The sequence below is a fragment of the Musa acuminata genome, chromosome BXJ1-3, assembly GCF_036884655.1.
Source record: "Musa acuminata AAA Group cultivar baxijiao chromosome BXJ1-3, Cavendish_Baxijiao_AAA, whole genome shotgun sequence".
NCBI classification, from domain to species: domain Eukaryota; kingdom Viridiplantae; phylum Streptophyta; class Magnoliopsida; order Zingiberales; family Musaceae; genus Musa; species Musa acuminata.
The window spans coordinates 3072172-3098112 of record NC_088329.1 but is presented as its reverse complement, the minus strand read 5'-3'; the positions used below and the strand labels follow the sequence as shown (position 1 = coordinate 3098112).

The window sequence follows — 25941 nt, the reverse complement described above, 5'->3', positions numbered from 1 at the left end:
TTTCGTCTTGCTCCCCCCCCCCCCCCTCTTCTTAGATCTATCGTTGTTGTTTTTGCTCCTGTGTAGCGGGCTATGATGATGACCTTGTTGGATCCTCTTCTATATGCGAGGGTTGTAAACAAAAAATGATGAGGATCGTCATACCCCCTCCATTGTATGATGGTTATCATCGTCACATTCATGGATCTTGCTAGATCTTTCCTCATGCAAGAGGGTTACGAGCAAGGATGTTGAGGGCCAATGATCGTCGCTCCTCCTTCCTCATGCAAAAGCAAGTGATATTTTATGAAAATTTATTAAAGATCAAAAGTTTTTCGATAATTCGCCAAAGATTTGACTGAGTGTCAAGTCAAAACATCAACTACGTACGTGGAAACGTCGGAGTGACACGTGTAAACAAGTGTACGGTTGCTTTCGTGTCAGCCGTTCTTCCTCGTCTCCATACCGTCCTTCGACTCCAAATCGACCATCTTTGTCCCCTTCCTTTTCCGGAGAAATCTCTCCACCTCGGTGACGTGGTCCATATGAAGCTATGTAAAGATGTTGGCTGTCCCACTCGTGTTCTACCGAATTCGTGCGTCCGGGGTTAGGTCTCAATCCACTCTTCTCGGGGACTTCTTGAGGTCGTAGGGGGTACGGGGCGGTGGAAATCGTTTTCTAGTGCGTCGTCTTTGGAATCTTTTCCGGTATGGTTTGGCTGCCGGACGACCGCAAGCGCTGATGTCGGGATTCGAGGACTCGTTGGGCGACGAGCACGGCCCTCCGAACAAGAGATCCGGGCATGCGAACCCTCCAGATCAGCAGGTAGATATATCTCTCGGCTTTACGGTTCTTTCCTTAGATTCGTTGCTCTTTGATGCCATCCAGTTTCTCCATTTGATCTTTATTTACTCGATCGAGTAGAAAGTAATCGTCAAATCTTTTTTTTTTCTTGATTTGGTTGCTTGTGCGGTAAAGGGGTAAGAAGGGCTTTTGATGCTGCTTTGTTACAGGCTTTTTAGTACAATGCGCATATGGAAGCTAGCCCGTTTGGTCTTCATCTCACGAAGAGCCCGTCTGTAGTGGATGTGGTTCAGAAGATACTTCCTCCATCAGGTTGTGTGTCGTGCTCCACTAGCTTTGGGTGTTCGGAAAGTGGTAGCAGACATGGACTGAATCCTTTAGCTTCTTGGTGCTCTTCTAACAAGACAGAACCTACGAAATTTTCTGTATCACTTTTGAGGATTGGGAACTGGGAGGTGAGAACTTCTGTAGGTGACAACATGGTTGGGGTTTTAGATAGATCGTGCGGCCCATCCATTCATTCATCACAATTTGTTGTACATTCGTGCATCCTAAGTTACTCGATTGTTCAAATTTTCTCTGCTTATGGTCTACATAACTGCTCATTCTCTGCTTCTTATATGACATTAGTTCCTTTCTGTGAAACGGTTGATTATTGTGAACCAAGCTGTGTCACTCACCTTCACTTTCTCGATTTCAATCGTTATAAATCAGAGGGTTTTATTGTTGAGCACATTGTTTCTTAATAACAATATTTCACGTATCGATTGTACCAGTCAATATGAATCAGTATTTACCACTTGGACCAAACTTTAGTATTGAGACATGCAGCTTGATACTAGTACAATATCATTTATCTTTATTTTTTATTGTTTCATTGAATGTTTCCAAGCTGCACAGGTCAGTTTACCATTCAGGGTATTGGTACTTTTCAATATCTGGGTTACCAAAATCAATATTAGACTGCGATTTAAATCTTTGATTCAAAGTCCCTGTATAAGATTGTAGCTTGGTTCAATTATAATCTTGGATTCTTGATAGTAATGCAGATCAGTATGTTTGTGTTATTCTTTTTTTCAAGTATTTTTCCTGATTTGGCATAATCATTGAAAATTTAACTGAGTTCTGATGATGAACAGTTTGTTTCAAGGAATGAAATTGATCTAGTGGCAAAATGCTACTTTGCGAAGCATAAACTTATATGGGAAGTTCTCGGATACCACCTCAAGAGCAAGATTGAATTTCACTGGTCTGGCATCATTGTTATTAAGGCAAAATGCTGTAAAGGTGGTCATGGAACTTTGGATATAGTGGTATGTTTTTGTTTTTTTTATGGATGTTGTTTAAGTGGATGTTTATTTCACTAACAAGCCATTAACAAGCTAAGTTTATTAGTTGTCAATACTCAATACCATCTCTTTTCTTCCAAGAGACTGATCCTCAGTCGAAGAAGCAGACGATGTGGCAAGCAGCACCAGACTTTACAAATGGTCAATCAAGAATACATAGGTAAATTGCATTTCTTGATTTGGCCATCGATGTCAAATGTTTGTCCTTTCATGATACCAAAATGTCAATAAACTCAATTTTTTACTTTTGAGGAAGTATACTATTTTATGCTGTTTTTGTCTTTGGTGTTGGCTAGTTAGTATGCTGATGGTCTTGTGAATCGAATTGTCTTGAACTTGCATTTTGTTTTTTTTTTAATTTCAGAAAAACTTGCTTTTTGTTTGTTGTAAATTGACATCCTTGATACAGGACTGTACTTTTCCAGTTGATGTCCATAACTGGAGAGCACTGGTACAGAATTCGCAAGATGCATGGATTCAAATTTTTTATTTTGTGTCACTAAAGCTAGTTTTTAAGCTAATAATGAACCAGTTGAAGAAAATATTGGTTCCAATTTAAAAGCTTACTCATATTTGGGCAGACAAAATAATGGAGGTTTGGCATACCAGATATCCATTGCTGATAGTCAGAACTGGTCTGTTACCACTTTGGCGTACCAGATCTCTGAAAAAAGGTGCATTCATTTATTAGTTCCTTATGTAATACAGTTTGTCCTTAATATGCATGCATATATATTCTTTCCCAAATTATGCTATTGCTGTTAGCAAGCCCATCTCTTTTTGGGTAAATGTCTAAGGCATCAGGCTAGTTTAGCAATAAAAACCACTTTGGAAGGCCCCTATACTTATTTCCCTATGCTAAAGTTCCACTAGGTATGTCATCTTCTGCTAATTAATAGATCTGATGTAGAAATTTGATCATAGTGATGTCCCTTTTGCATCAAATTTTTGTATAAGCCTACTTCCAAATTGTTATATAGATTTTCTCCCAACTTAAAATGTAGAGCCCCTCCTTTATTTTTGTCTTTTTCTTTTCAAAATTTAAAGTAAAATAGAAATTAAAAAAATTGATGTAAAATTCATGGTTGGTAACCAGGTGTATGTTTAAAATACTATTAAAGAGGTTGAAACTAGTGACTGATGAATATTGGGGTATTCACATTATCTTCAAAATTGAGAAATTATTTATCCATTTTTATGTCTGATGAACTATTTATCCTATTTCGGGATTACAGAATGCTTACTCAACCTGAGATTAGGAAGTTGCTCTTCAGTCACAAGAGATCACCTACTCATCTCGAGTGACTATTTATCCATTTTCAAAGTCTTGGGGAACTGTCCACCCTGTTTTAGGATTAGTGACTGCGTACTTGACCTGAGATTAGAAATTTGTTCATCTTCACACTAGATCACCTAAACTAGAGCAGAAGTTCCTCATTCAAATGATGGGTCAATAGATAGAGCTTTCAGTACATTGTTCATTACGAGTTATCAACTAGGCATTTGATCTAATACCTGGGTGATAGCCAAGTCTCGCAATGGCTGGGCAATAGTTAACTAATGTATCGTATGTGTGATCATGTATATTTGTACTGGATGTATATTTGTATACTCATTATGACAAGAACAAATGCATTTATGCATGCATATGTGCATTTATTTACTGCTTCACTTGAGATACAAATCATAATGTTTTTATTTTAAAATGTTTAGCCTAATTGCTTTTTCAAGTTATTATAGTATCATTGAATACCGATATTACAACAATACTAGAGGTATGTTGAGATTGTAATTTCTGAAAAATAGTATCAGTCACTTACAATGGTTATGTGATAGCTAATTAAGAAAGATAAAGTGACATTATCTAAGCTTTTGACATTTGGTTTTGCTTATTTGCCTAGGATATTGCCTAAACTCAAGGAATGGTTTGTCACCTGGGGCTGAGTGGGCTATTTGACTACCATGGAAGATTAGTTGGGGGAGGGATAATAATTTTGGGAAATCTACTAGGAAATTGTTGTCAGAATGATTACCTGTTGTCTCCAAAATTGTCTTATGAGGACATTTCATATGTTTTCACACAATATACATGAGATGCATTTCTAACCTTTGTTAATGTTCTTTTGCTTTTGAATGTTTTAATCTTTGATTAATATGCCATGCGCACCAACATAATCTTGGAGTTAAAAAAAAAAAAAAAATTCTTTGCTCTTTGTCATTTATATTTTGCAAGGATTTTGGTGCTTCTACAAATCAAGTATGGATCCAGTTATGTGTTATCGAAGATGCCATGCCGAAAATGAACAAAATTTATTCTTGTTTCAAAATTGGTTGTTTCTGGAACATGTTTAGAATAGACTATGGTACTAAAATGACATGTTTCCTTATATTGAAGGAAACCTTTTTTTTTTTTTTCACTTTGTAATATATGGTCAAACGCCAGCACTTTAATTTACTAGTTTGGTGTTGTGTTAATTAGCTACTAATTTGATCAAACCGGTCAGTAACAAAATTTTGTAAGTTTAATCAATGCACCAGTTTATTATTTCAAGCTGTTTAAAACATAACTGCAGCTGATTTATGTACTGCAAAAATATACCAGTTTTCTGTAAACTACGCAATTAGTGTATTAGGCATTATCTCTGTCCAGTAATTCTCTTTTTGTTAGGCCTAGAAACTACCTCCACCTCTGATTTATCATGTACAACAGGTTTATCCCTATTCTTCACATTACAAGAATAAGTTTGACTGCTGACTGCTCGACTATGGTTTCTGTTCCTAAATTTGCAATATGCTTTTGACTGTCGGATTGGAAATGCAAAAGCAATACTACTTTTGTCATACCTAAGTGATTTTTCATGTGGTGTTGTTGCTGTAGGAGGCATCTCCTTCAATGTCCCTGAGGCTAGTTAATCAAGTTTTCGAAGCAGCTTATTGATCGTGATCCACATCTGAAGTCACTAAGTCAGCAACCAGTCATTGTATCAGATTCTCCATACTTTGATTCTTCATACTCTGTCTACAAGGATCAAGGTGATAATAAATGCCATATTCTTGATGACATTAAGGATGATTATGGAGCCTTCTCAGCCTTCTTTGAACTTGATTCTCCTTTTGCAACTTCGTCAATGTGTAATAAGAATGAGGTACACAATTCTTTTGGAAGGACACCAGATTTTGATTCTCAGGATATTCCTGCACCAAGTTCAGGTAATAAGACCAGCTCCAGAGCTATGCTGTTAAACTGGTTATCCAGTATTACCTTGATCTTTCTCAATTTGAACCTGCACTATCATTTCAGATACCAAAGCTTGGTCCGTGGAAGAAAGTAGTATCAATGGGGGACGGGCAATCTACCCGAACTGGTGGGATCGATTGAACTTTCTTGGACCTCAAGGATCCATGCCGATGACCTCAGACATTTCTTCTCAGTGTTACAGTGGCTGACACAGCTTCCAAATGGAGCGCAGCAGCGACGTGCAAGCTGATGCATCTTCTTCTCAGTGATAGAGACTGACACGACATACAACGCTGGATTTGATGATGAACATCATCCAACACGAGTTACTTGATGGTGGACAGTCACTCATCTCATCTCAAGAGATAGATATTTGAGGTGCTTCTCGATCTCCCTCGAGTGGCCAAAGTTGTTGATCGACATGTCTCAAAGATGCTGAAACAAGCAGGCATGGAAACCAGGTAACTCTTTGCCCCTCCTCAATTTGTGCCTCTATGCAACTGATGTTAGCCTTCTTCTCATATGCTTTGGAGCCATCAATCTTTTGATCGAATAGCAAAACTAATCTTTTGTATATATGCTTTGTTAATTACATCTTCACACCTTTCGCAGACTGCAACATTACAAGTGAATGCACACAACACACGTACATGAATTTAGTTGAACATATGAATTTAATGTGATCCATATAGAGTAGAAGGTAGAAGGAATGGTATCGTCGGAGGCATTAGTGATCCCCAGAGGCCTCCTCTTCTACTGCCTGGGTTTCTTCCAGCACGTTCATGAGCATCGAGACTTGGTCCTGAAGCATGGCGTTCTGCCTCTCCGCCTCCACCCTTTTGCTCCGCTCTTCCAGTAGTTGCACCTGCAGGTGTTCCAGGCAGCGCGCGTCCTCCTCCAGCTGCTCGTTCAGTCCGTCGATCTCCTTGTCCTGTCACACCAATCGCACACCCGTGAATCCCGATCTGCCATTTCTGCAAATACCATGCGTGCGTGGAAGCTACAGACCTTTCTGTTCATCTCTTGGATCGCGATCCTCCGCATGCTCTCCACCACGTCGACGTTCACGAGCTTCCGCTTCTTCCCCACCAGCCACCCCTTGGGGTAGCAGGTGGGATCGAAGTCGGGCGGAGGGAGCAGGACGTCGGCCGGGGTGCGACGCCCGTAGGAGCTGGGCTCCAGTGGCTCGAACAGCGCCTGCCGACGTTCGGACAAAGCGGCTTTGCCTACCTTCTCCTCCTCCTCCTCCTCCGGGCGGTGCTCGTCAGCCGCAGCCGGGTGGGCTTTCGCTGTTTCACCCGGTTCCTTCGCTCGAGCGACGGCGCGCACCGCTGCGTCTTCCAAGCTCCGGGCAGTAGCTGTAAGCAGATTCCGATCACACGTCAGTACTTCTTCTTCCTGCGCCATCAGCAGATTCTACACAGTGGCAAGCTCGAGGCAATGTGCCCTCTGCTTACTCCCGGTGATGCCGGCAAAGCGAAGATGCGGGAATAACTGGCACGGCAGCCCCAAATCGGCAATCACCGGTAAGAAACCTGCACTGTCTGATCCGTGACGTATCGTATCACCCAAGCAATCATCTCTGCTCTCTACCAACAACAATAATAATTCTCTCTTCCGTCTCGACCAAGAAATTTAGGAAAAATATAGATAAAATAGACTAAAATTGGAGAGGGAATCCGATGAGATTGGGGGGAAGAGAAGAGAAGACAGTGATGAGAATCTTTGCTTCACCTGATCTCTTGCGGGAATTCCAAAAGATCCGGGGAGGAGAAGCCGGCGAGAAGCCTTCCATCATCACCGCCTGCTCCCTTCCCGAAACTACCTCGATCAAGCGAGCAGAAGAAGAAGCAATAGGTGAGCACTGAAGCTGATTCACAAGGAACAAGTGTGGATCGAATCGTCACCTGCGTCTCTTCTGTGTGCAGTAGAATTCTCTCTGGAAAGAGGAGATACCCACGAGGAAGACGAGGAGGAGGAGGACCCGTTTCTGCTTTCCCTTTTCCCTTTCTCTCTCTCTCTCGCCTTGTTTGTTTCTATCTTGCTTGGTTTACCTCTCGTTGTCTTCCTTGAGGTGAACGTCAATAGCCGGTAGAGGTGAGGAGGTGAGAAGGCGAATGGGTCATTCGACGCAGTGATGGCGGCCCGATCCATGTGGACGTGTCGTTCTCGACGACAGCCCATGAGCACGTGTCACGCACGTGAATTCGCTTAATCGTCTTCTACAGCTTTACTTCCCCTTCTTACGTCCACCGGTCAAGTCAAAGACTACATCAGTGGTTGAAGCATGCATCACATGATTCCTCCTATTTCGCTGTACTGATCTCTTCCGCCGTTGACCCGCCAACCTGGGAATTGACTCAGGTGCGCTAGCCACATACACGCACATAACGGTCAAGTCAAAGCCTTCGTTCTTCTCACTACATGGCTATATCTTGATGATATCCTCGCCACCACACGTCCGCTTCTCCCACGCAAATGAAGCCTTCATCACCGGCACATGCACCAGCATGCAACCCCGATGCATCACCGCGACCGCCGTCAATGGGCTCACCCTCGTCGCCCTTGACATCACCATCGCCCACTCCCTCCTACATCCAAAACCTGGCCGACCAGCACACCGGGACCGCCCCATGGAGGAGCTCTACGCCAACGCCGTCGACGATCTCAACACCTCCGAGGACGACGTCAAGTCGTAATCGTTCGGCGAGGCTTCCAACTAAGTGAGCATATATGCACCACTGTCGACGCGCGGGGGGAGCTGCGAACAGGCCTTTATCGATCGGTCGCTGGCCGCCGGTGACGCAGGATGATCGGAGCATGGAGGACAAGTGTGACGGTTGATCTGACCTCAGACATTTGTTCGGTTCCTAAGTCTATCAAAACAGTCAACGCCTACTAGGCGTTGACTGTTTCCAATATCATCACCATCATCCATGAGTACATTCTGTTGTATATAGAAAAAGATGTGCTTTAGTATTCCTTAGAACATAAAAGATTAAAGTTCGAATCTCCGAAAATAATATCTCTATATATAATAATACAGAGTTGCACACATCAATCATCTTACATGGCACATTGACAAGAGCCTAATGCTATATTTACTTTCTTTTAGATTCTATTGTAGAAAGAAAATATACATATCTCAATGCTCCTAGAGAAATATACGTTCTTAATAATCTCTCTCTCACACACACACTAAAACTTTAAAACTAGTTGATGAGTTAAGATCTTCTCTAATTAGGATGCATAATATAATATATATATATATATGAGGTTATTATCTTCACTTATGAAAGTAAAATATTTAAGTTTATTTATAAAAAAAGTAACGACAAAAGGGTGAGAGTTGCTTTATATTTACGTCGACATAGTTGTTGAGCGGTCTTTTCACCACTCTGCATTTACATCGACAATGATACAGTTGTTAAGCTGAGAAAGGGTTGCTCGATATTTACGTCCGTGGCATTTTTGTCGCTCAGCAATTACGTCGATATCAACATCCATACCATTAATGTTGTCCGTCATCACCAACTAAAACGATAATATTATATTTTTATATTTTATTTTCGTATTTCTATCGGTAAAACCGTTGGTGTTTTGATAAATAGATTTAGTTATTTTACTCTTGTAACTATAGGGATGTCAATATAATTTTTTAAAACATAAGAATTAAAATACTAAAGATAGCTAAATACAAAAGATGATCTCTAACTAGCCCTATATATATATATATATATATATATATATATATATATATATATATATATATATATATATATATATATATATATATATATATATATATATATATATGAGCTCTTTTATACACACACATTTAAGGCTTTGAAACTAGTTGATGAATTAAGATCTTCTCCAATTAGGATGCCCAAATACATCATAAATGGGCTCTCTTTCTTTTCTTTTTATTTTTTGAAACTTTAATGATAATTTCTATGTCCTTATGACCATTTTCTCACATGTATTCTTCTCTTTCTCATTTACTACAAGATTTTTATTTTTATTTATTTTTAAGAAATGGTAAGAAGTAAAACTGAGATTTAATCCCCAAATCCTATTATCAAGTAGACTTCTTTCGATAGCAAAAACCGATTAAACTCGAATGTGGTGTCTTCCCCTCCATCCATTAGTTGACTTTGGATTTAGATTTAGCAGCTTTATGCCATCACGACTATCCATTTCTCTACTTGCTTCGATTATCCTATATGCCTATACTCAAACATTGAGCTATATGCATATGGCTACATAGATTCTAACCTATCTAACAAAAGCTTGCGGCTTCTGCTCGTAAGTGGTGCCAACGTGCGCCCCACCACATGATTAATGTGCTGAATTCTCTCTTCCTGAACCAGTCAGAGGCAGTCCTCGTGTTCGTCCAACACCTCCATCAATGCGCCCGGGAAGTGGGGTTGACTCCTCGGCCCTGAGGTCAGACTCCAATGAATACATGATAATTTAGAACGAAGAGGGATATTTGGATTAACTCGTTAGATTATGTACTCCTATTTAATTAGATAAAATATATTATTAAATTATATAATTTTATTCAATTAGATAAAATATGTTATAAAAATAATTGGATTATAATTATGATTATTAACTAATATAAATGAAATTCAATTAAGGTAATATTCATTTGGGAGGAACTCTCCTAAATAAAAATGAAGCATAAATCATCTAAGTTTATAATTACTATATAAACTCATAAAAAGTATCTTCATAATAAAATATTACTTTTGTAGCAAGAAAAGTTACGTGAAGAAGAACTTTGTTTTGAAATGAAAATATATAAATAAAACCGATCCAAATCAAATATTATAGAAATTATTTTTCTAATACTTAGTAGATTAATTCGATGCTTCAACATATGTTACTAATAATAAATATTTATTTTAATTAAAAAATATATATAAAAGAAAAAAGGTAAAATAAAAAGAGAATGAAATATTCATTATTGCAATGAGAACGATAGTAATTTGTATTTATCGCTTATGTCATTTGATGGATCTTGAGGATTTATGTTATGTTCTTATAATTCTAGGAATTTGGGTTATATATCTAGAATTGTTAGAATATTATTTCTGATCATAAACATAATGTGATTCAATAAAAGTTAATATTTGAATTCTGTATAATAGTATATATAGAATTAATATGAATTTAAAGTTTACAATGATCGTATAATTAAATATTAAAAAATATAGTTTCATAAACTCCTTAAAATTATGCTTATATCTTACTCTATATTTTTGTCTCATTAAAGAGAGATATTTTATCACTATAGATAACCTATTGAGATAATGATTATATATATCTAATTCATGTATAGTCTTAGATTAAAGTGTACATAAATAAGGTTGAGAAACAATTAGATAGAAAGGTTAAGATCATCACATTTGATAGGAGTGATAAATTTTATGGTATTTATGATGAATCCAATTATAATTCTAATTATTTTACTAGATTCTTGGAAAAATAAGGTATTTATGTTTAATATAATTTACTAAATATGTTATAGTAGAATATGATTGTTGAAAGGTATAATCGTACTCTTATAGATATGGTTAGGAGCATGATGTATTATCCTTTTATACTTAAATCAATGTTAGAAGAAGCTCTAAGAATAACTATGTATATCTTGAATGAGGTTCCTAATAAATAAATTACATAACTTCTTTTGAGTTATTGAATGATAGGAAATATAACTTGAGATATTTACATATTTAAGATTATCCTATAGAGATAACAATCTTCAACTTACATAAAAAAAAATATATTTAATAAATATTTCTAAATATTTTATTATTTATTTTAAAAAGTTTAAAGAGGTACATATCTTATTACTCTAACAATAGTAAGGGAATAGTTAAATATGGTAATGTAAAATTCCTATAAAATAGCAAATCAATATGAGTGAAAATCTCAAATTTTAATTTTGATATAAAGGAGATATAGGTCGATACTCATTTATATATGTGCAGTTGGAAATATATGTTTTGTCAGAATAGATATTAGTTTTACAATTAAAATATTAAGTATATATTGGAGTTACCCAAAAGTAAAAATACTAAAGGACTAGAAAGAAAGTAATAATATATATGGAAATACGAAGTATTATACACTCACGTGTATGAAATTATATTAAATGGTATTTTTCATATTTGATTCTATAAATTATCTTGATAATAAGAAGTCCATACTATGGTTAATATCTATATTAATTAGAGAGGTAATTTATTATTATATTATTATTAATAGAAGTTGATTTTGTAACATGCTTTGAGACCACTAATCAAACTTTATAACTATGAAATTTTATCTCAAGATTCGGTGTGGTCAAACTTAATTGCTAGGCCGCCGAAGATATTTTATGACATCGCAATAATTTTTTTCTCTAAGAATGACAAATACTATTGCATCTCTATGCATTATGACATAAAGTACTTGATGGTTAGAGAAGAAAAATTAGAAACATCTAATGTCAATTAATTACTTGAGTCCCACTATATTGATTGTTGATTAATTTACTTATAGTTTACAACCTAAAGTGTTTTGAAAGAATATGTTCTTATGATTGTGTTTGTGAGCAACCTATAAAGGATATGGTGATGCATGTTTGAGTGGACATTATAATTGATATTTTTGCTTACGTACTTAAAGTCATTTGTTTCTGCTATCTTATTCACAGTTATGTATGCACATATTATAGTTGAATGTAATGATAGGATTGTCTTAACAAAATAAATTATAAGGGTCATTTTGGACTGTATTAGGAAATACTAATAATGTTATAGTATATAGAAGAAAGTATGACATTGATGACATACAACAACTATGACTCGTATTGTTAGTTAGACTTAATGTAGTATTATTATATTTATTGGACTTATTGGCATATTTTTAAAATTCACTTATATGTAAATAGTTTTTAAAATTTTCATAATCTAATTAGGTAAAATTATTTTTAAATAAATTTTATTTTTTTATTTTTAATTTTAAGTCTTTTTGTATTTTATCAATTAATGGGTCAAGTGGAAAAACGTTAGATTACGTAGCCCTATTTAATTATGTAAGATATATTATGGATATGATTGAATTCTGATTATGGTTATTAGCTAATAGAAAGAAAGTGTAATTAAGGTAAGATTATTACAAGATGTCCTTAATGGGAGAAACTATCATAGTAATTTATCGTATACCCTTTGCTCTCATCTATAAATAAACATGATCTCTAGGGGATAAATATGCATATCATAGAGGATACAATTGAGAGATTACAGTTTCTCTCTCAACCTCCATAAATTATCAATCTAAATAGTCTTATGAAAAGATAGGAAGAGAGGAGAAGAAGAGTTTAATTCTTTTTGTAGATTGACAGCGGTTTTTGGATGAGGAGAAGGAGAGTCTAGTTCTCCGTAGTGATTTTTGGATCTAAAGACGGTGCCCATATCACACAGAGATCCTTTTCAGATGACATCTAAAGGTATATATCGTAAATACCGATCTAATGTTATTTGATTTCAATCATATCATAAAAGTTTTTTTGCATCATATATAACATATCATAAATTTTATACTTACATAATTTACCTCGACTATTCATTTTCGATTCAAATGGCCTAGAATTGAAATTAAAATCGTAATCAAAATTGATGATCCTACTTTGATATCGATTCAAATCGATTGAATTAAAATAATTAAATTATCAATGATTAATTTTTTTAGATATTTAATTTTATATCATTAAACGTATGAAAAATACATCAACTAAGTGAAACTTTATCAAAATTTTGAAATCAAATTATGAATTTTTGTTGCTTTAAATTATATTTTAATTAATTTTTTTTAAAAATAAAATTAATCGAAATCTGCTTCGATTTGGATCCTTAAAAGCCTAAAACTGAAACCGTCAATTTTAAAATCGTATCAGTATCAATTGGAAGGGTATTAATCAAATGCAAAGAGTGCTTCAAGTATAATATAATATATTATTGTCAGATACCTCTTGTTTGTATTTTATTATTTCAAATAGGAATTAAATGTTTTATATATATGAAAAATTAGTGGTGCAATTGCTAGTAACGGTAACTGCACCGCCCGGTCAAAAAGAGAGGTAAAAAGCCGTTGTTGTGGTTATTATAATGTTATTAGAAAGACAAACCGCCGCGCTTTCATCAACTGCCTTTCTCAACCGGAAAACCCGTTGTAATATCGGAGCGACACTTTCCTCACCCGTTTCTCGACCCCTCGGTTGCCTACCTGATGGGTCCCCCACGATCTCCTAGCTTCGCACCAATCACCGGGCGGGGCGAAATTGGCCGCGTGAAATAAGTCATTTGATCATCAAGTACGTTTCGCCACGCTCGGGGAGCAGAACAAATCATCCCGTTCGTTCGACGAGTTCCCCCGGTCGCGAAGCAGTCGTGGCGGCGGCGGCGAGATTAGGGCTTCGTCGTGGGAATCACACCCTGTTCTGCTTGTCGCTGTTCTCTTCCGCGAGATCCGTGTCCCGATCGATCACTCGCTGGGAGGAGCGAATCCGCTTGCGATTCCCGAGGTCAGACGCTTCCCCCCGTTCTTTCTGTTCCTAACCTGCCAAAAAATAGAAAAAACCCGCATTTTTGATCGCTGGTACCGCTGCTCTAATTGTATGCCAAAATGAAAAGTTTGGAATCCAAAGATTTCTTGTGTGTCGTTCGTAAATTATATGTTTCCTCTTCTTCTCAACCCTAATTTTCGCAAATTAATCTTCTGTATTTGTTCATTCCTTTGTCAAAAATCAGTTTTGTTTTTCGCCATTTACTGCGTCCTTTCTCGACGACCTCTTCATCGATTTCGGTGATTTGTCGTAACCGAAGCTTACAAATGTTTGAGCTCAAGTCGCCGTGGTTGCGAATAAAATTACTGCGTTGTCTTGTTTGTAGCGCGTTTTCTATTTGCTTTGACGTCTCAGCGCGTGGATCTCTATGGTGGCCACCAGAAACCTGGAATCTTTCCGTATCCGCCCCGGAGCTGGATCAAATGTGCCTTCCATTCCCTCGAGTCGCCGTCGCCCTCGACCCGTTTGTAAAAATGTCTGCTGTTTAATCTTGTGGCCGTCGCTTTTACTGCGGCGGTTTTACCCTCATCCGGTTAAAGAACAAAGCGACTCGTCGCCACTCGGCCCACCCACCCGTTTAATTCCATCTCCTTGACTCCCCACTTTTCTTTATCTCCTTGGAACGAAGGGGCCTTTGGGAAGGGAAACCCACCCGACCATGGCACTCCCGTGAGGAGGACAGAAGAGGAACCACCAGGCCACCAAATCCTAATAACAATTCCAATAAACATGACCCTACTTCGGTTATCACCACCCACCCACGTCCTGCGCCAGTGGTCTTCTGATGTCCTCCAATCCGCCCCCCGCCTTCGTCCTCGCCCAATGGTGACACCCTCCGATGGCCATTGCTGAAGCATCTCGCTCCGATCTGCCTCAATTTGGTATCTTGAGATGAACTCGGGGGATGAATCGACGCTGTATTTCCCGATTCTCCTTGCTTTTGGTCATCTTTACTCATCATTGTTTTTAAAAGAAGCTTCCTTTTTATATCTGCTCTTCTGTTCTGGGTATCTGCTTTTCCGCTCTTGATTTTACCGATTTGTGGCAGATTCTTGGAGCTCTTGGCAGCGAGAAGTGGTTTCAATTTCGAACAACTTGTCAATGTAGCTTGATTTGGGGGGATTGGACGATGGATGTATGTATAATCGAGCCGCCGGGGCCTGCTCCTCAACAGAAGACAGCACAGGCGGAAGATCATCGGAGGCGGCCGTTAGTTCCGTCTGAGAAGAACAATGCCTTCCCTGCCTCAGGGAAGCCCCGGACCAGAGATGCCACATCTAGGTACAAGTCAGGGATCTCGTCTACTCCGGCTTCCGCCCCTAGTAAACCGAGGCGATCCGCGTCTCCTGTCACCGGTCGTACGTCTCAAGCGCAGGAAACGTCCCTCCCTAAGCGAGCGCAATCGGCCGAGAGGAGAAGACCATCTACTCCGGCAAAGGTTTCGGAGCCTTTTTCCACATCTTCTAGGCCTTCGACACCCTCCTCTCCATCTTCCAGGCCAACGACACCGGTGCGGGATACGGTGACTGAAGCACGTAATGGTACGCGGAGATTGTTCAGCAGCAGGGCTCCTGATGGCTTGTGGCCGTCAATGCGGAGCCTGTCTTCCAGTTTCCAGTCAGAATCTACCTCGGTTTCTGCCAGTAAAAGGGAAAAGGTGGTTCTTGCTGGTTCCACGGATCAATTAACAAAGACTTCGGCCAACAAGGAGACCGAGAGGAAAAAGACTCCCCTCAGGGGGAGGAACACAATTGAGCAATCAGAGAATTCTAGGTCGCTGGAAAACTTGAATGCAAAGATCATAAATCAACACCGGTGGCCTGGTATTTTAGGGGGAAGAGTGTCTGCAAATGGCTTGTCGAGGAGTGTAGATCTCACTAATGACAAGGCCACTAGATCTGCCTCCTCGCCAGTTTCAACAAGAGGGGCTTCACCAAAGAGAATGCCCACATCTGATGGTTCAGCCAGAGGTCTCCAGCAATCGGTTAGTGAGGTGGCAAGGCAGTTGGCTATTGACGGAAGTAAAAGAGTAGAGCTAGATGTGAAATCTGGCGAAAATTCAACTTCACAAGCATCAGGCAGATCATCATCTGTGACACGCCCAAGTAGGACTCAGTCATTACCATCCCCAGTTTCTCAACGTCCTGCATCACCAAACAGGGCATTGTCGACAACATCATCCAACTCAAGGGGCATATCCCCATTTTCACAACGTCCTGCATCACCAAACAGGGCTTTGTTGACACCATCATCTAACTCTAGGGGCGTATCCCAAGTTCCACAACGGCCCTCATCACCAAACAGGGTTTTGTCGACACCATCATCTAATTCTAGGGGCATGCTAAGTCCATCACGGACAAGACCATCAACTCCTATCTCATCATCTGGCAGTACAATGATTCGAGCAGGTGCTACATCCTCTGCACTTAATTATATTGCTGATGCACGAAAAGGAAAGAAGATACCAAACCATGTAGAAGATGGTCATCAGCTGAGACTGATATATAATGCAGCTTCACAATGGCACTTTGTTAATGCCCAAGCAGAAGAACAACTATCTATTCAGAAAATGAGGGCAGAGGTAAAATTTTGATCTATTGCAGTTTAAATGCATCTTCAGATATTCTACTGAATAGTGGTTTAGACTGTTAGTCAATTCATCATTTTAGAATTCATGTTGTTTTGTGGCAGTAAATTTTTGTTAGAGCTGTATCCTGCTGAAGGTGTTGCTTTCTCCAACATGCTTCATGTTCTTGGAATAAAATCTATGCACTTTTTTGTTTGGTCTAGTGTTAAGTCATAAAACAAAAGTGGTTTGTTGGGAGGTCAAGTTAGAATTTCCTCAAGATTAGACTTTGATGTGTTGTCCATGAAGTTCTTCATCATTCTCTGCTTGATTGTTGCAGCACTAAAGCACCCTTCTGGATTCTTTTCTATTAAATTCAATAGCAATTGCATAAATAACATGATTATCTCATTTTATTCTGAAATTTTGTTTACTAAACTCAATAGCAATCGCAGTGGTAACTTGATTTTTTTATTTTGCAACACAGAAAATCCTTTACAACATGTGGCATACCATCTTGAAGTTGCGTGATTCTGTCATTATAAAAAGGATTGCAATGCAGCACCTGAGACAAGAGTCAAAGATGAGCACAATTTTGAATGAACAAGTAAGCTATGTTTTGACATATCCCTTCTGCTACACCCGCTGAAGCTTGCTACAGTTTTGTCTTTTACTTTTTCCTTTTAAATTTTTGTTGTATTTTCTTATTCTGTGATCAAGTAGATCAACTACTTTTCTTATTTGTCTTCAAAATTTTAAAGAACATGGCAATTCTCACTGTCTAAAAAACTAACCATATGTGATTTTACTACTTAGGTTATATAAAATGTAAAGTATAAATGGATTGGTGGAGAATGGTGCAAGAAAGTCATCCATTTGTGCTTTTAGGCTGCTATCCTGTGGCCTGAATGGAAGAATGGAACTCTATGCTGCAAATTATGTGCTTCAATATTCTTATGCACCCACACACAGATTCTTTTAGAATCTGCAAAGTGCACTAATTTGTTACATGCCCACGACTATTATATAATTTGTTACATGGCCACAATTATGATATCATGTCTGTTTCAAGCATACAGATTCTTTTTGTAATCATGACCAGGCAAAGATTGTCTTCTACATGTAAATTTATGTTGCACTCTTCTGGATTGATCTCTCAGATATTTATGATTATACTACTGAAATATTATCTCAATTTTGAAAGATTTGCTTTATTCTTTCTGAAGCAGTATAAGATATTGAGAATATGCTTTATTTTTTCGTGAAGCAGCATAAGATATTGAGGAATGATAAGCCTGCATACATCTGTAGGTGAAGCCAACTTACACCTGCATTCGGTCACCCATTTGTGGTCCACATGGCAGACATGTGCAGCTCTACTAAATGAATTCATGCATTCTGGATTAACAGTTTAATTCTTTTGTTGGTTTAATTTCCTTACATGTAGTTGTAGGCCTTATCATTTCTTGAAGATATTAAGCACTATAGATTAATGGACCTCCCACTGCACATACCTATGCCAGGTTTCAATTTGTTCCCAATTTAAGGATCAACTAGATGAATTTTATGGATTGTGATGTGAGTGTTTGATGCCATTCCAACAAATATACAGTACAAAAGATTAGTCCAAAGAATTCTAGGAGGCATTTATGATACTTTCTTTGCCTTATACAATTCATACAACCCCTGATGTGGGACGACATTGGTATTACACAAACAACACAAATAAGTATCCAATTTTTTTGTCTATATTGAACTTTTGTGCTTTTATTTTATACCTTAAGAGAATCACTAGAGGACCAAACTCTAAGGGGTTTGCTATATTTCTTTAAAGCTTGTCAGAACCAATTCACTATGTGTAATATCCAGTAACTTCTTTGTGGCTCTTATCTTTTTGTGGTTAATTTTTGTCGCAAGAAATCTGTTAAAATTTTCATTGCAAAGCTCAACCAGTGGTTTTTATGCTACAATTTTGTAGATTGCATATCTTAACCATTGGGTTGCTCTGGAAAGGGAACACTGTAGCTCTTTATCGGGAGCAGCTGAAGTTCTTAAGGCAAGCACACTTCGGCTTCCTGTTACAGGAGGGGCAAGGGTATGCAAATATGAAAGTTGATGGCATTACTTTTAATCATGCAGCATGGGTAGTTTACATGTGTGAATGTGAAAGAGTTAAAAAAATCTTTTTAGGAATTGCTCACCTCTTTGTGTCTTCAGGCAGATGTGCTTTCTATGAAGAATGCTGTTAGTTCGGCAGTTGATGTAATGCAAGCAATGGGTTCTTCAATTTGTCATTTGCTCTCAAAGGTTAGATTAGTTGCAGAATACTACATGTGTTTTTGTTTCACTCATCTTTATCTAGCATGAAAATGCTTGGAAATGCTTTAGGAGCAACACATGACTGACTTTCTTGGTATTATCCGGAAATGCATTCTGTCCCATATGTTTTGGAGATGGTTGTATTACATTTCCTTGATTTTTTATTGAGGACCACATTCTTTAATGTGACTGAAGGCTTTTATACCACAACTGTTGATCTTGTTAACTCTTTAATTTCTTGTACCTTCTTTAATTGGAATTCTCTTTCAGTTAAACCGTTGTGAAACTCGCCTGAAACATGAGTTTATATTTCCATTGGCATTTTGGTATCTAATATTGTCTATTCAAATCTTTAAGTGCAATAATCACCAAATTATATGTTTAGTAATTAACTAGCACCAATTTAAATGCATTTGCTATTTGTAGAAAATGTTGAACTCTAGTTTTGGAATAAAGCAAGCATTCCTTAATATGACATTATATTCTGCTTCAAGGTTTTCCTACGTTACTTTTACTCTGTGATCAATGAAGTATTCTGGAGGCTTAATTGCTTTATATTTATCTGCTAAGGATGATAATGTTGTTTTCTAGAATGATAAAAGCTTGTTCAATGCCCATAAGGCATAGTTTGAAATGTCATGGGCCATAGCAAACCAGTATTACCAGTATACTGATCACTATTGATATACTACTATACATTTTCAGTATGTATCGGTCACTTGACATATCATATAATACCCAACAGTACATACTGGTCTGATAGGATATTGGATGGCTACTAGTATTAGTATTAAATAAGGAAAACTTGATTATTTGCTGCCGTACCAGAAATTTCTAATTTTTTTTACTTGCTTTGATTGATATTTAACATTTTCTCCTCCATATGGTATGTGACGAGAAAATATACCTGCTATATATCTAAAAGTGTCTCTGATTTAACTTCTTTTTTGTTAACCATGTCTATACAACAAGTAGTTGAAGAATTATTGAAGGTTCTTTTGGCTTTGAAAATGAGCTGATGATACCTGGTACCGTGATCCACAGGTTGATGGCATGATGTCTCTGATTTCTGAGCTTTCATTTGTTGTAGCAAGAGAAAGAGCCCTGCTTGATGAGTGTAGAGAGTTGCTAGCTACAACAGCAGCAATGCAGGTAGGATACTAAGCCATACTAATAGTGCATGTACAAATTACTATTTCTCAAGTTTGAAGAAACATGAATACCTATATTATTATGAAATATGGGCTATAGACATTGTCATCATCATCTACTCATCGTCCATGCCTGTATACCTGTGAATTAATGTAGAGGCGCACCTAGAACTCGAGAATATTCAAGTTCTTTACTAATAAATACTCTATAAGAAAGTTATGCTTTAAGCATCTCATGAAGATTAATATCCAAGAAGTTAAAGATTGGTGAACCAGTAATAACTTATTCTATTTTCTGAGTTGGCCGTTTGAAGGTCTGAATATAAAAATATAACAATTTACAAGTCCTATGATCAAGAACTCATTTATCTCTAGTTTAACTTAGAGATAAATATAATCACTGAAGATTCAACAATTATAAATACAGTGGAGTATCAATTGTCTAATTGTTAAATAGGAAATTGTTTTATGGAAGTCTTTGTGCATCAGATTCTCTAATTAATTCTCTGTGACACTGACAATGTATGTGATCAACCAACTCACTTGACTAGTTATTGTATTCTCCTCTTTAACCGAAAGAAGTAAATGCATGACATAATGGAAACAAATGACATATTTAATATTGTATTTTAAGTTGTTATCTGTTAGATCTATGAATGGTTGAGACTGATTCAAAATTTCCCAATTCTGAAAGGAATATAAGTGGGTAGTTCTATGGGAACCTCTATTGGACTGAGCAATCGATACTTGTTATCTTTTCTTTTTTTTCCAATTTTGTAAGAGTTAGCTTCTTGAAGTAATTAAAATTTTATGATATCAGCTCCTATATTACATTATGAACATTTTAAGTCAAGGGGAATTTGTTCAAGCAGCAGACCCGTAATCATTTATTTGCTGTAACTATGGTCTTCAAATATTTAAAGTGGATTTTATATGCTCAGGTAGACGTTTGAAGGGGCTTTACCAATTGCATTAATTGGGAGGGCTTCCAAGAGCTGGTTTATGGGGCTTAAAAGCTGTTCACCTACTAGAAAATGGTCTAATCAAAAATTTATATATCAGTTTAAACTAAGAAAATCTGAAATTTATATTGGCCACTGTTGAATCAAATATATACTGAAAATTTACATTGGTTGGATAAATTACCTCTTACAGTTGTGCAAACAACTTTTTTTTTACTTTATAGTTCTACTTGCATTTCATAGACGTATACAGGGTTTACAACCAGCACATGGATCCTCTTAGAATGAAGTTACGGTGCAAGGTTGAAGCTTAAATTTTAATCATTCTTGACATTTTTCTGCAGTAGCAAATATAGGAAAAGTGACTTTACAGCACATGGAGCTATATGATTGATGTCAGGAGGGTTTGATCCTCCTCTAACATGCCTTGTGTGTATGCTCGCCTTTACCACACACACACACACAATATATATATATATATATATATATATATATATATATATATATATATATATATAAGATACTTTGTTTCTCTACTAATTGTGAATGTGAAAATTTCTAATGTTCTTGATTTTGTTTTCCTTTTAATCTATCTTGTTTTATAAATAGAAAAAGAGTGTCGTCAAGTTGGTCTATTATTGTTTGTCCGAGTTCAAAGTAAGAAAACAACGGGTTGGTTACTGTTTTACCCTTTAGACTGTTGAATTCTGCACCTCTGAATTCAATTCCAGAAAACAAACCTCCTCTATAAATTATGTAGCTTACTGGTTTACCCTTTAGACTGCCAGGAATCAGACCAATGGGAACAAACATTTTTTTTCTTCTTTAAATTTCGTAAATTGGAGTTGCTTATGTTGGTTTGTCGTATCATATTATGTGCTTTTTTTTTTTTTTTTTCCTTTGCATGTAGCTGATAAATTTCCATGACACAGGTGCACGAGTCCAGCCTCGGAACGCATCTCATACAACAAAGGCAAGATGCTCTTAAGCTGGAGTAGCCAGCCAACCATGCAATTTTGAGATACTCCTGAAGACCATGGTGTGCAATGCTCTTTCTGGCTAACAACTTAGATGCTAGATATAACCACAACTTATGGGCCTGAGTGATTGTTTTTATTTTTCTCTTTCTGCGTGCTCATTCATTCTCTCTTCTCTTCCCCCTTCTTTTTTTTCTGTCTTACAAAGGCTGAGCTGAGCTGTGTTCTCCCCACATGTAATTTTTGTTACCCCTGTGGGGAAGAAAAAAGAGAAGCTGCAAGAAATGAGAGCTAAGTTTGAACCCATGCAACAAAGGTGTTTATTTGGATACTTTTTCACTAATCACTGATATAATTTGTGATCCATGATGATTATGTTTTCACTAATCTCAGCCCTCAGGGATGCATCCACTTAAGATTTAACCTTGTAATGCTGAATTTTCTTTGTCCGAGTTCCGAGCGATGCATCCATCTGAAATATTCTAACATCTGTTTGATCGCAACCTGTTGTTGATGATACGTGGTTGCTCCGTGATCGATGGCAAACCACATGTTCGAAGCGGGACTCGCAGGAGGCCAACGCAAACGAACATGGTTTTTGCATGTGAACTAATTTGATACTGTCTAGGTGAGTGAGAACTTTTATGAATTGAAAGACTCAATAAAAAATGGATGAAGGGGAAAGCGAAGCCAAAACATATGATGTGACTTATAAGGTTAGTCACCCGATCAAGCAAATACCAAATCAAACTCGATCGATATGTGATAGACCTCCCATAATATTTTTAGGTCGAAGATTGACACTACATAATTTGAGTCAAAGGACTTCGCCATATAGGTGGTAGAGCCTTTATCAAAATAACTTATTCAACTCCTTTTGAGAATGAAACTCTTGCCGTCAATATGGAAGGTAGTGATGAAACAATAACCAATTTAAGCCCAAGGTGTTGGAGGAGAAGGTTGAAAATGATAACATCGTGAACTTTTAGTTGTTAATTGGTCGAAGCCAAAGTTATTATCCGAGTTACAAATAAGTGTGAGGAGCAAGTATCAACGTAGGGTGGATGGGGAGACAAATATATTATGGTGAAAATGACATATCTGATATGCCAGCTATATGGGCTTAACACATCAGCACCATCTCGATATCTCATCTCTATGTGACTGACATGATAAAGCCATTTAGTCTATGAGTTAGTTCCACTAAAGGATATACATCAGCTCCATGTGATGGACCAATGAGAGTCACTTGAATGATATGACGGAGCCATCTGACCAACCACTCATCACCACCTCAACATCATACAAACTCCCCACAGAGTAAAGCCGATTGGTTATGCTTGATGAACGCCATGTGAAGAAGAGTTCTATAATTCCAAGTTCAACGTGGGCTAATGACAATTGTGACATAACTCCATGCTTCCATTATTGCACGAACTACATAATAGGCAAACATAATAGTCTCGTACACCCACTACAAAAAGGGATGCACAAGTACGTCTCAAGATATTGTACACTCACTTGTCTGACTTGTCGACTAACTTAAGCTTCGAAGAAACATTGTCAAGAGTGCCCTTACATAGTTTTCATATAGTTTAAATAATACTCGGAGGAGTTCGTAGACTAAAATAAAATTAGATTAGATCCAAATTATAGCACATAAAAGATGCTAGTTTTTGTAAAGCTGCTCAGTTTTTGAATACATACAAGTTATTTTCCCTTTAGAAACAAAAATAAGACTGATACAGTTTAGGGCTCAATTCTATCATGCTTAAATGGAACGAAAAGAATAAAAAAACTCACTGTAGTCACTAAATGTATCACACTACATGTTTCACAGGACTCTTACAAGTATCCAATATTAATCTTCCTCTTCTTCCCCATCCTGTTCGAGTTGTGCACCTCTTCAAGATGTCATATTCATCTGTCACCCTCCCGAAGGAATTAACTAATATTTCGAGAAAGTCATCAACTTCTCTTCAAAAATTTATTATATCAAACTATATATATAAATATTTTTCTAATATAATCTCATAAACAATCATCACATTTATCACCTCATCTTGGATTCTCTTCCAGTAACTTGAGACTACTACCATACTATCTTGAAACAATCTATACTGTAGTTTGCAAAAGTAGTTTTGGATGAGCACAAATACCCAACACGGAATAAAGATCAAAGAAAAAGTTACTAATAACATGTTAATCAAATATCATAATGAATTAACTGTGCATATGATATATTAGTCATATAACAACTAATATCGCATATGCGATATTAGTAATGATACTAGATAGAGAGTTATTACCCTAACGGAATGAGCTAATGTAGATAAAGAGAACACATATTGCATATGCAAGATAACATTGATGCATAAGTAAGAATGTAGGTCAATATTACAAGTACCATTCAAGTATTATATATATAGAGTATGGATCATGATCATAACTAACGAGGCCAATAGCGTAGACTACACGATGTGGGTCATGTATTAGGATATATATATCATGAATCATATATAGGTCGATACCTCTAATAAATCATGCCATATCATCAAACAATACCTTACGTAGCTAAGTCTTGTGCTAAGTGCGAATCATAAGTCTAAACTCTCCATACTTATTTAGGATTATGCATCATAAACAACAGCGTTAATAATTCATCATAAGTTGCTAGTCCACAAACAGACAGTGAGTGACATTAGGTAGGTAAGCACTAGATTGCTACCTACTCAAAGTAACTCATATAACCCCAATTAATGTCCCAACGATTCTCCCCCAAGTAAACCAAATAGAGTCATGTGATTTGATTAGGGCCTTCTGAACTTGCTTCTCAGCATTGTGCCAATCTGCACAAATGAAGATCCCATGCATTGTGTGACCTTTCTAAAGAAGCTAAAGATTTGTGATGATGAGGAGATTGTGAAGCTGCATAAGGAGATTGTGATAAGGAGGTTGGGTTGGCAGCCACATAGGCCCATTTCCTCAAACACCACCTATAGTAGAATAGAACACAATTAGATTTTGTTGAACAAAGTCTATGTTGTATCACACCCACTTATTTGAAGTTTCAAATCTTATGTCAGTAAATTTATATCTAAAACATTAGCTAGAAGAATATCAACATTTGATTCGAAGATGTCAGCAGCTGACTTAGCTGGAAAAGACTTTGACCATTGATAGTAAAGTTCTGAGATCTAATCTTTAATTTCTAGTTATCAGAAAATATTTCATCACATAGGCACCAACCTATTCAAAGCATGCATTCATGAGTCCTCAGAAGAACTCAGAAGACCCTCCTGCTATTCTAGCTAAAAGTTAATGCAAATGTGTGTCAATCTTGCCCACTGTTCAAGTAACCATGAGTTCTTGGCACATCTGCTCACTTCATTATTCTCTGGCACATGACTCAGGCAATCTAGTACTTGGGGACTTCCTCAGCCTCTTGTGTCTCAAAATCCAAGTGGTTCCCATGAAATCAATCTAATGTATGCATAGATTGGTTTCACCCTCCTCAGTTTCAGACTCAGTGTCACTTGTGTTCAAAGCAAAAGAGAGCTTTGATGCATATGAAGTAGCCCACACTTTTAAGCTGAGCTGCTCTTAGCTCATGCAACCATGAATAGAACTGTCAATCTTAGGAGTGGAAGAGGCAGAATTCTGCACCAAAACCAGCAACATAGATAGTGAGATTATATGTTGCTACGAGTTGTAGTTTCTGCTAGACTGTGAAAGATCAATTCAGCATCATCCATGTCATTGATGGTGATGCAGTCTAATGGAATTCGAAATGTAATTGTCCAGTACCTAACTGAAGGGTCTGGTCATCCGATGACAAGTGCATGAGCACTCTACCATCATAATTCAATCATGCAAATCCATGTGACCTATCCACTCAAAAGTCACATGAAATATTCATGCAAATTATCTTAGAGCATGTCTTAAAGGATCAAAATAATCGATCTAAGAATGGTCT

The 25941-nt window shown here is 37.2% G+C and overlaps 2 protein-coding genes across 6 annotated transcripts; one reads left to right on the top strand and one right to left on the bottom strand.

The window, feature by feature from the left end:
• Nucleotides 1–5923: 5923 nt before the first annotated feature.
• Nucleotides 5924–7452, bottom strand: LOC135616979 (protein HEADING DATE REPRESSOR 1-like). Of its 3 annotated transcripts, XM_065116772.1 has the most exons (5): nt 7278–7452; nt 7105–7191; nt 6828–6905; nt 6379–6728; nt 5924–6301 (listed from the first exon to the last, which is right to left on the bottom strand). In XM_065116772.1, the coding sequence occupies exons 2-5, from the start codon at nt 7166–7168 to the stop codon at nt 6098–6100; spliced, it is 696 nt and encodes a 231-aa protein (XP_064972844.1). In that variant the 5' UTR covers nt 7169–7191; nt 7278–7452; the 3' UTR covers nt 5924–6097. The 3 variants fall into 3 exon arrangements, with proteins under 3 accessions (XP_064972844.1, XP_064972847.1, XP_064972854.1); XM_065116775.1 differs by lacking the exon at nt 6828–6905 and having other exon boundaries at nt 7278–7441; XM_065116782.1 differs by lacking the exons at nt 6828–6905; nt 7278–7452 and having other exon boundaries at nt 7105–7262.
• A 6328-nt stretch (nt 7453–13780) lies between these two features.
• Nucleotides 13781–22331, top strand: LOC135616955 (AUGMIN subunit 8-like). 3 transcript variants are annotated; one of them, XM_065116741.1, is made up of 7 exons: nt 13781–13948; nt 15039–16571; nt 17044–17163; nt 18535–18651; nt 18774–18863; nt 19920–20027; nt 21921–22331. In XM_065116741.1, exons 2-7 carry the CDS (start codon nt 15120–15122, stop codon nt 21984–21986), a joined length of 1953 nt encoding a protein of 650 aa, XP_064972813.1. In that variant the 5' UTR covers nt 13781–13948; nt 15039–15119; the 3' UTR covers nt 21987–22331. The 3 variants fall into 3 exon arrangements, with proteins under 3 accessions (XP_064972813.1, XP_064972817.1, XP_064972806.1); XM_065116745.1 differs by lacking the exon at nt 13781–13948 and adding an exon at nt 14509–14871; XM_065116734.1 differs by lacking the exon at nt 13781–13948 and adding an exon at nt 14512–14907.
• The last annotated feature ends 3610 nt before the right edge of the window (nt 22332–25941 follow it).

Bases quoted from the DNA above. Each gene is read 5' to 3' on its own strand.
- LOC135616979 (XM_065116772.1), bottom strand. From the start codon at position 7,168: ATGATGGAAGGCTTCTCGCCGGCTTCTCCTCCCCGGATCTTTTGGAAT. The intron at 6,906-7,104 runs GTGAAGCAAAGA...CAGACAGTGCAG, and splicing joins GAATTCCCGCAAGAGATCAG to GTTTCTTACCGGTGATTGCC. The intron at 6,302-6,378 runs GTCTGTAGCTTC...TTGGTGTGACAG, and splicing joins TCCAAGAGATGAACAGAAAG to GACAAGGAGATCGACGGACT.
- LOC135616955 (XM_065116741.1), top strand. From the start codon at position 15,120: ATGGATGTATGTATAATCGAGCCGCCGGGGCCTGCTCCTCAACAGAAG. The intron at 17,164-18,534 runs GTAAGCTATGTT...ACAATTTTGTAG, and splicing joins GCACAATTTTGAATGAACAA to ATTGCATATCTTAACCATTG. The intron at 18,864-19,919 runs GTTAGATTAGTT...CGTGATCCACAG, and splicing joins TTTGTCATTTGCTCTCAAAG to GTTGATGGCATGATGTCTCT.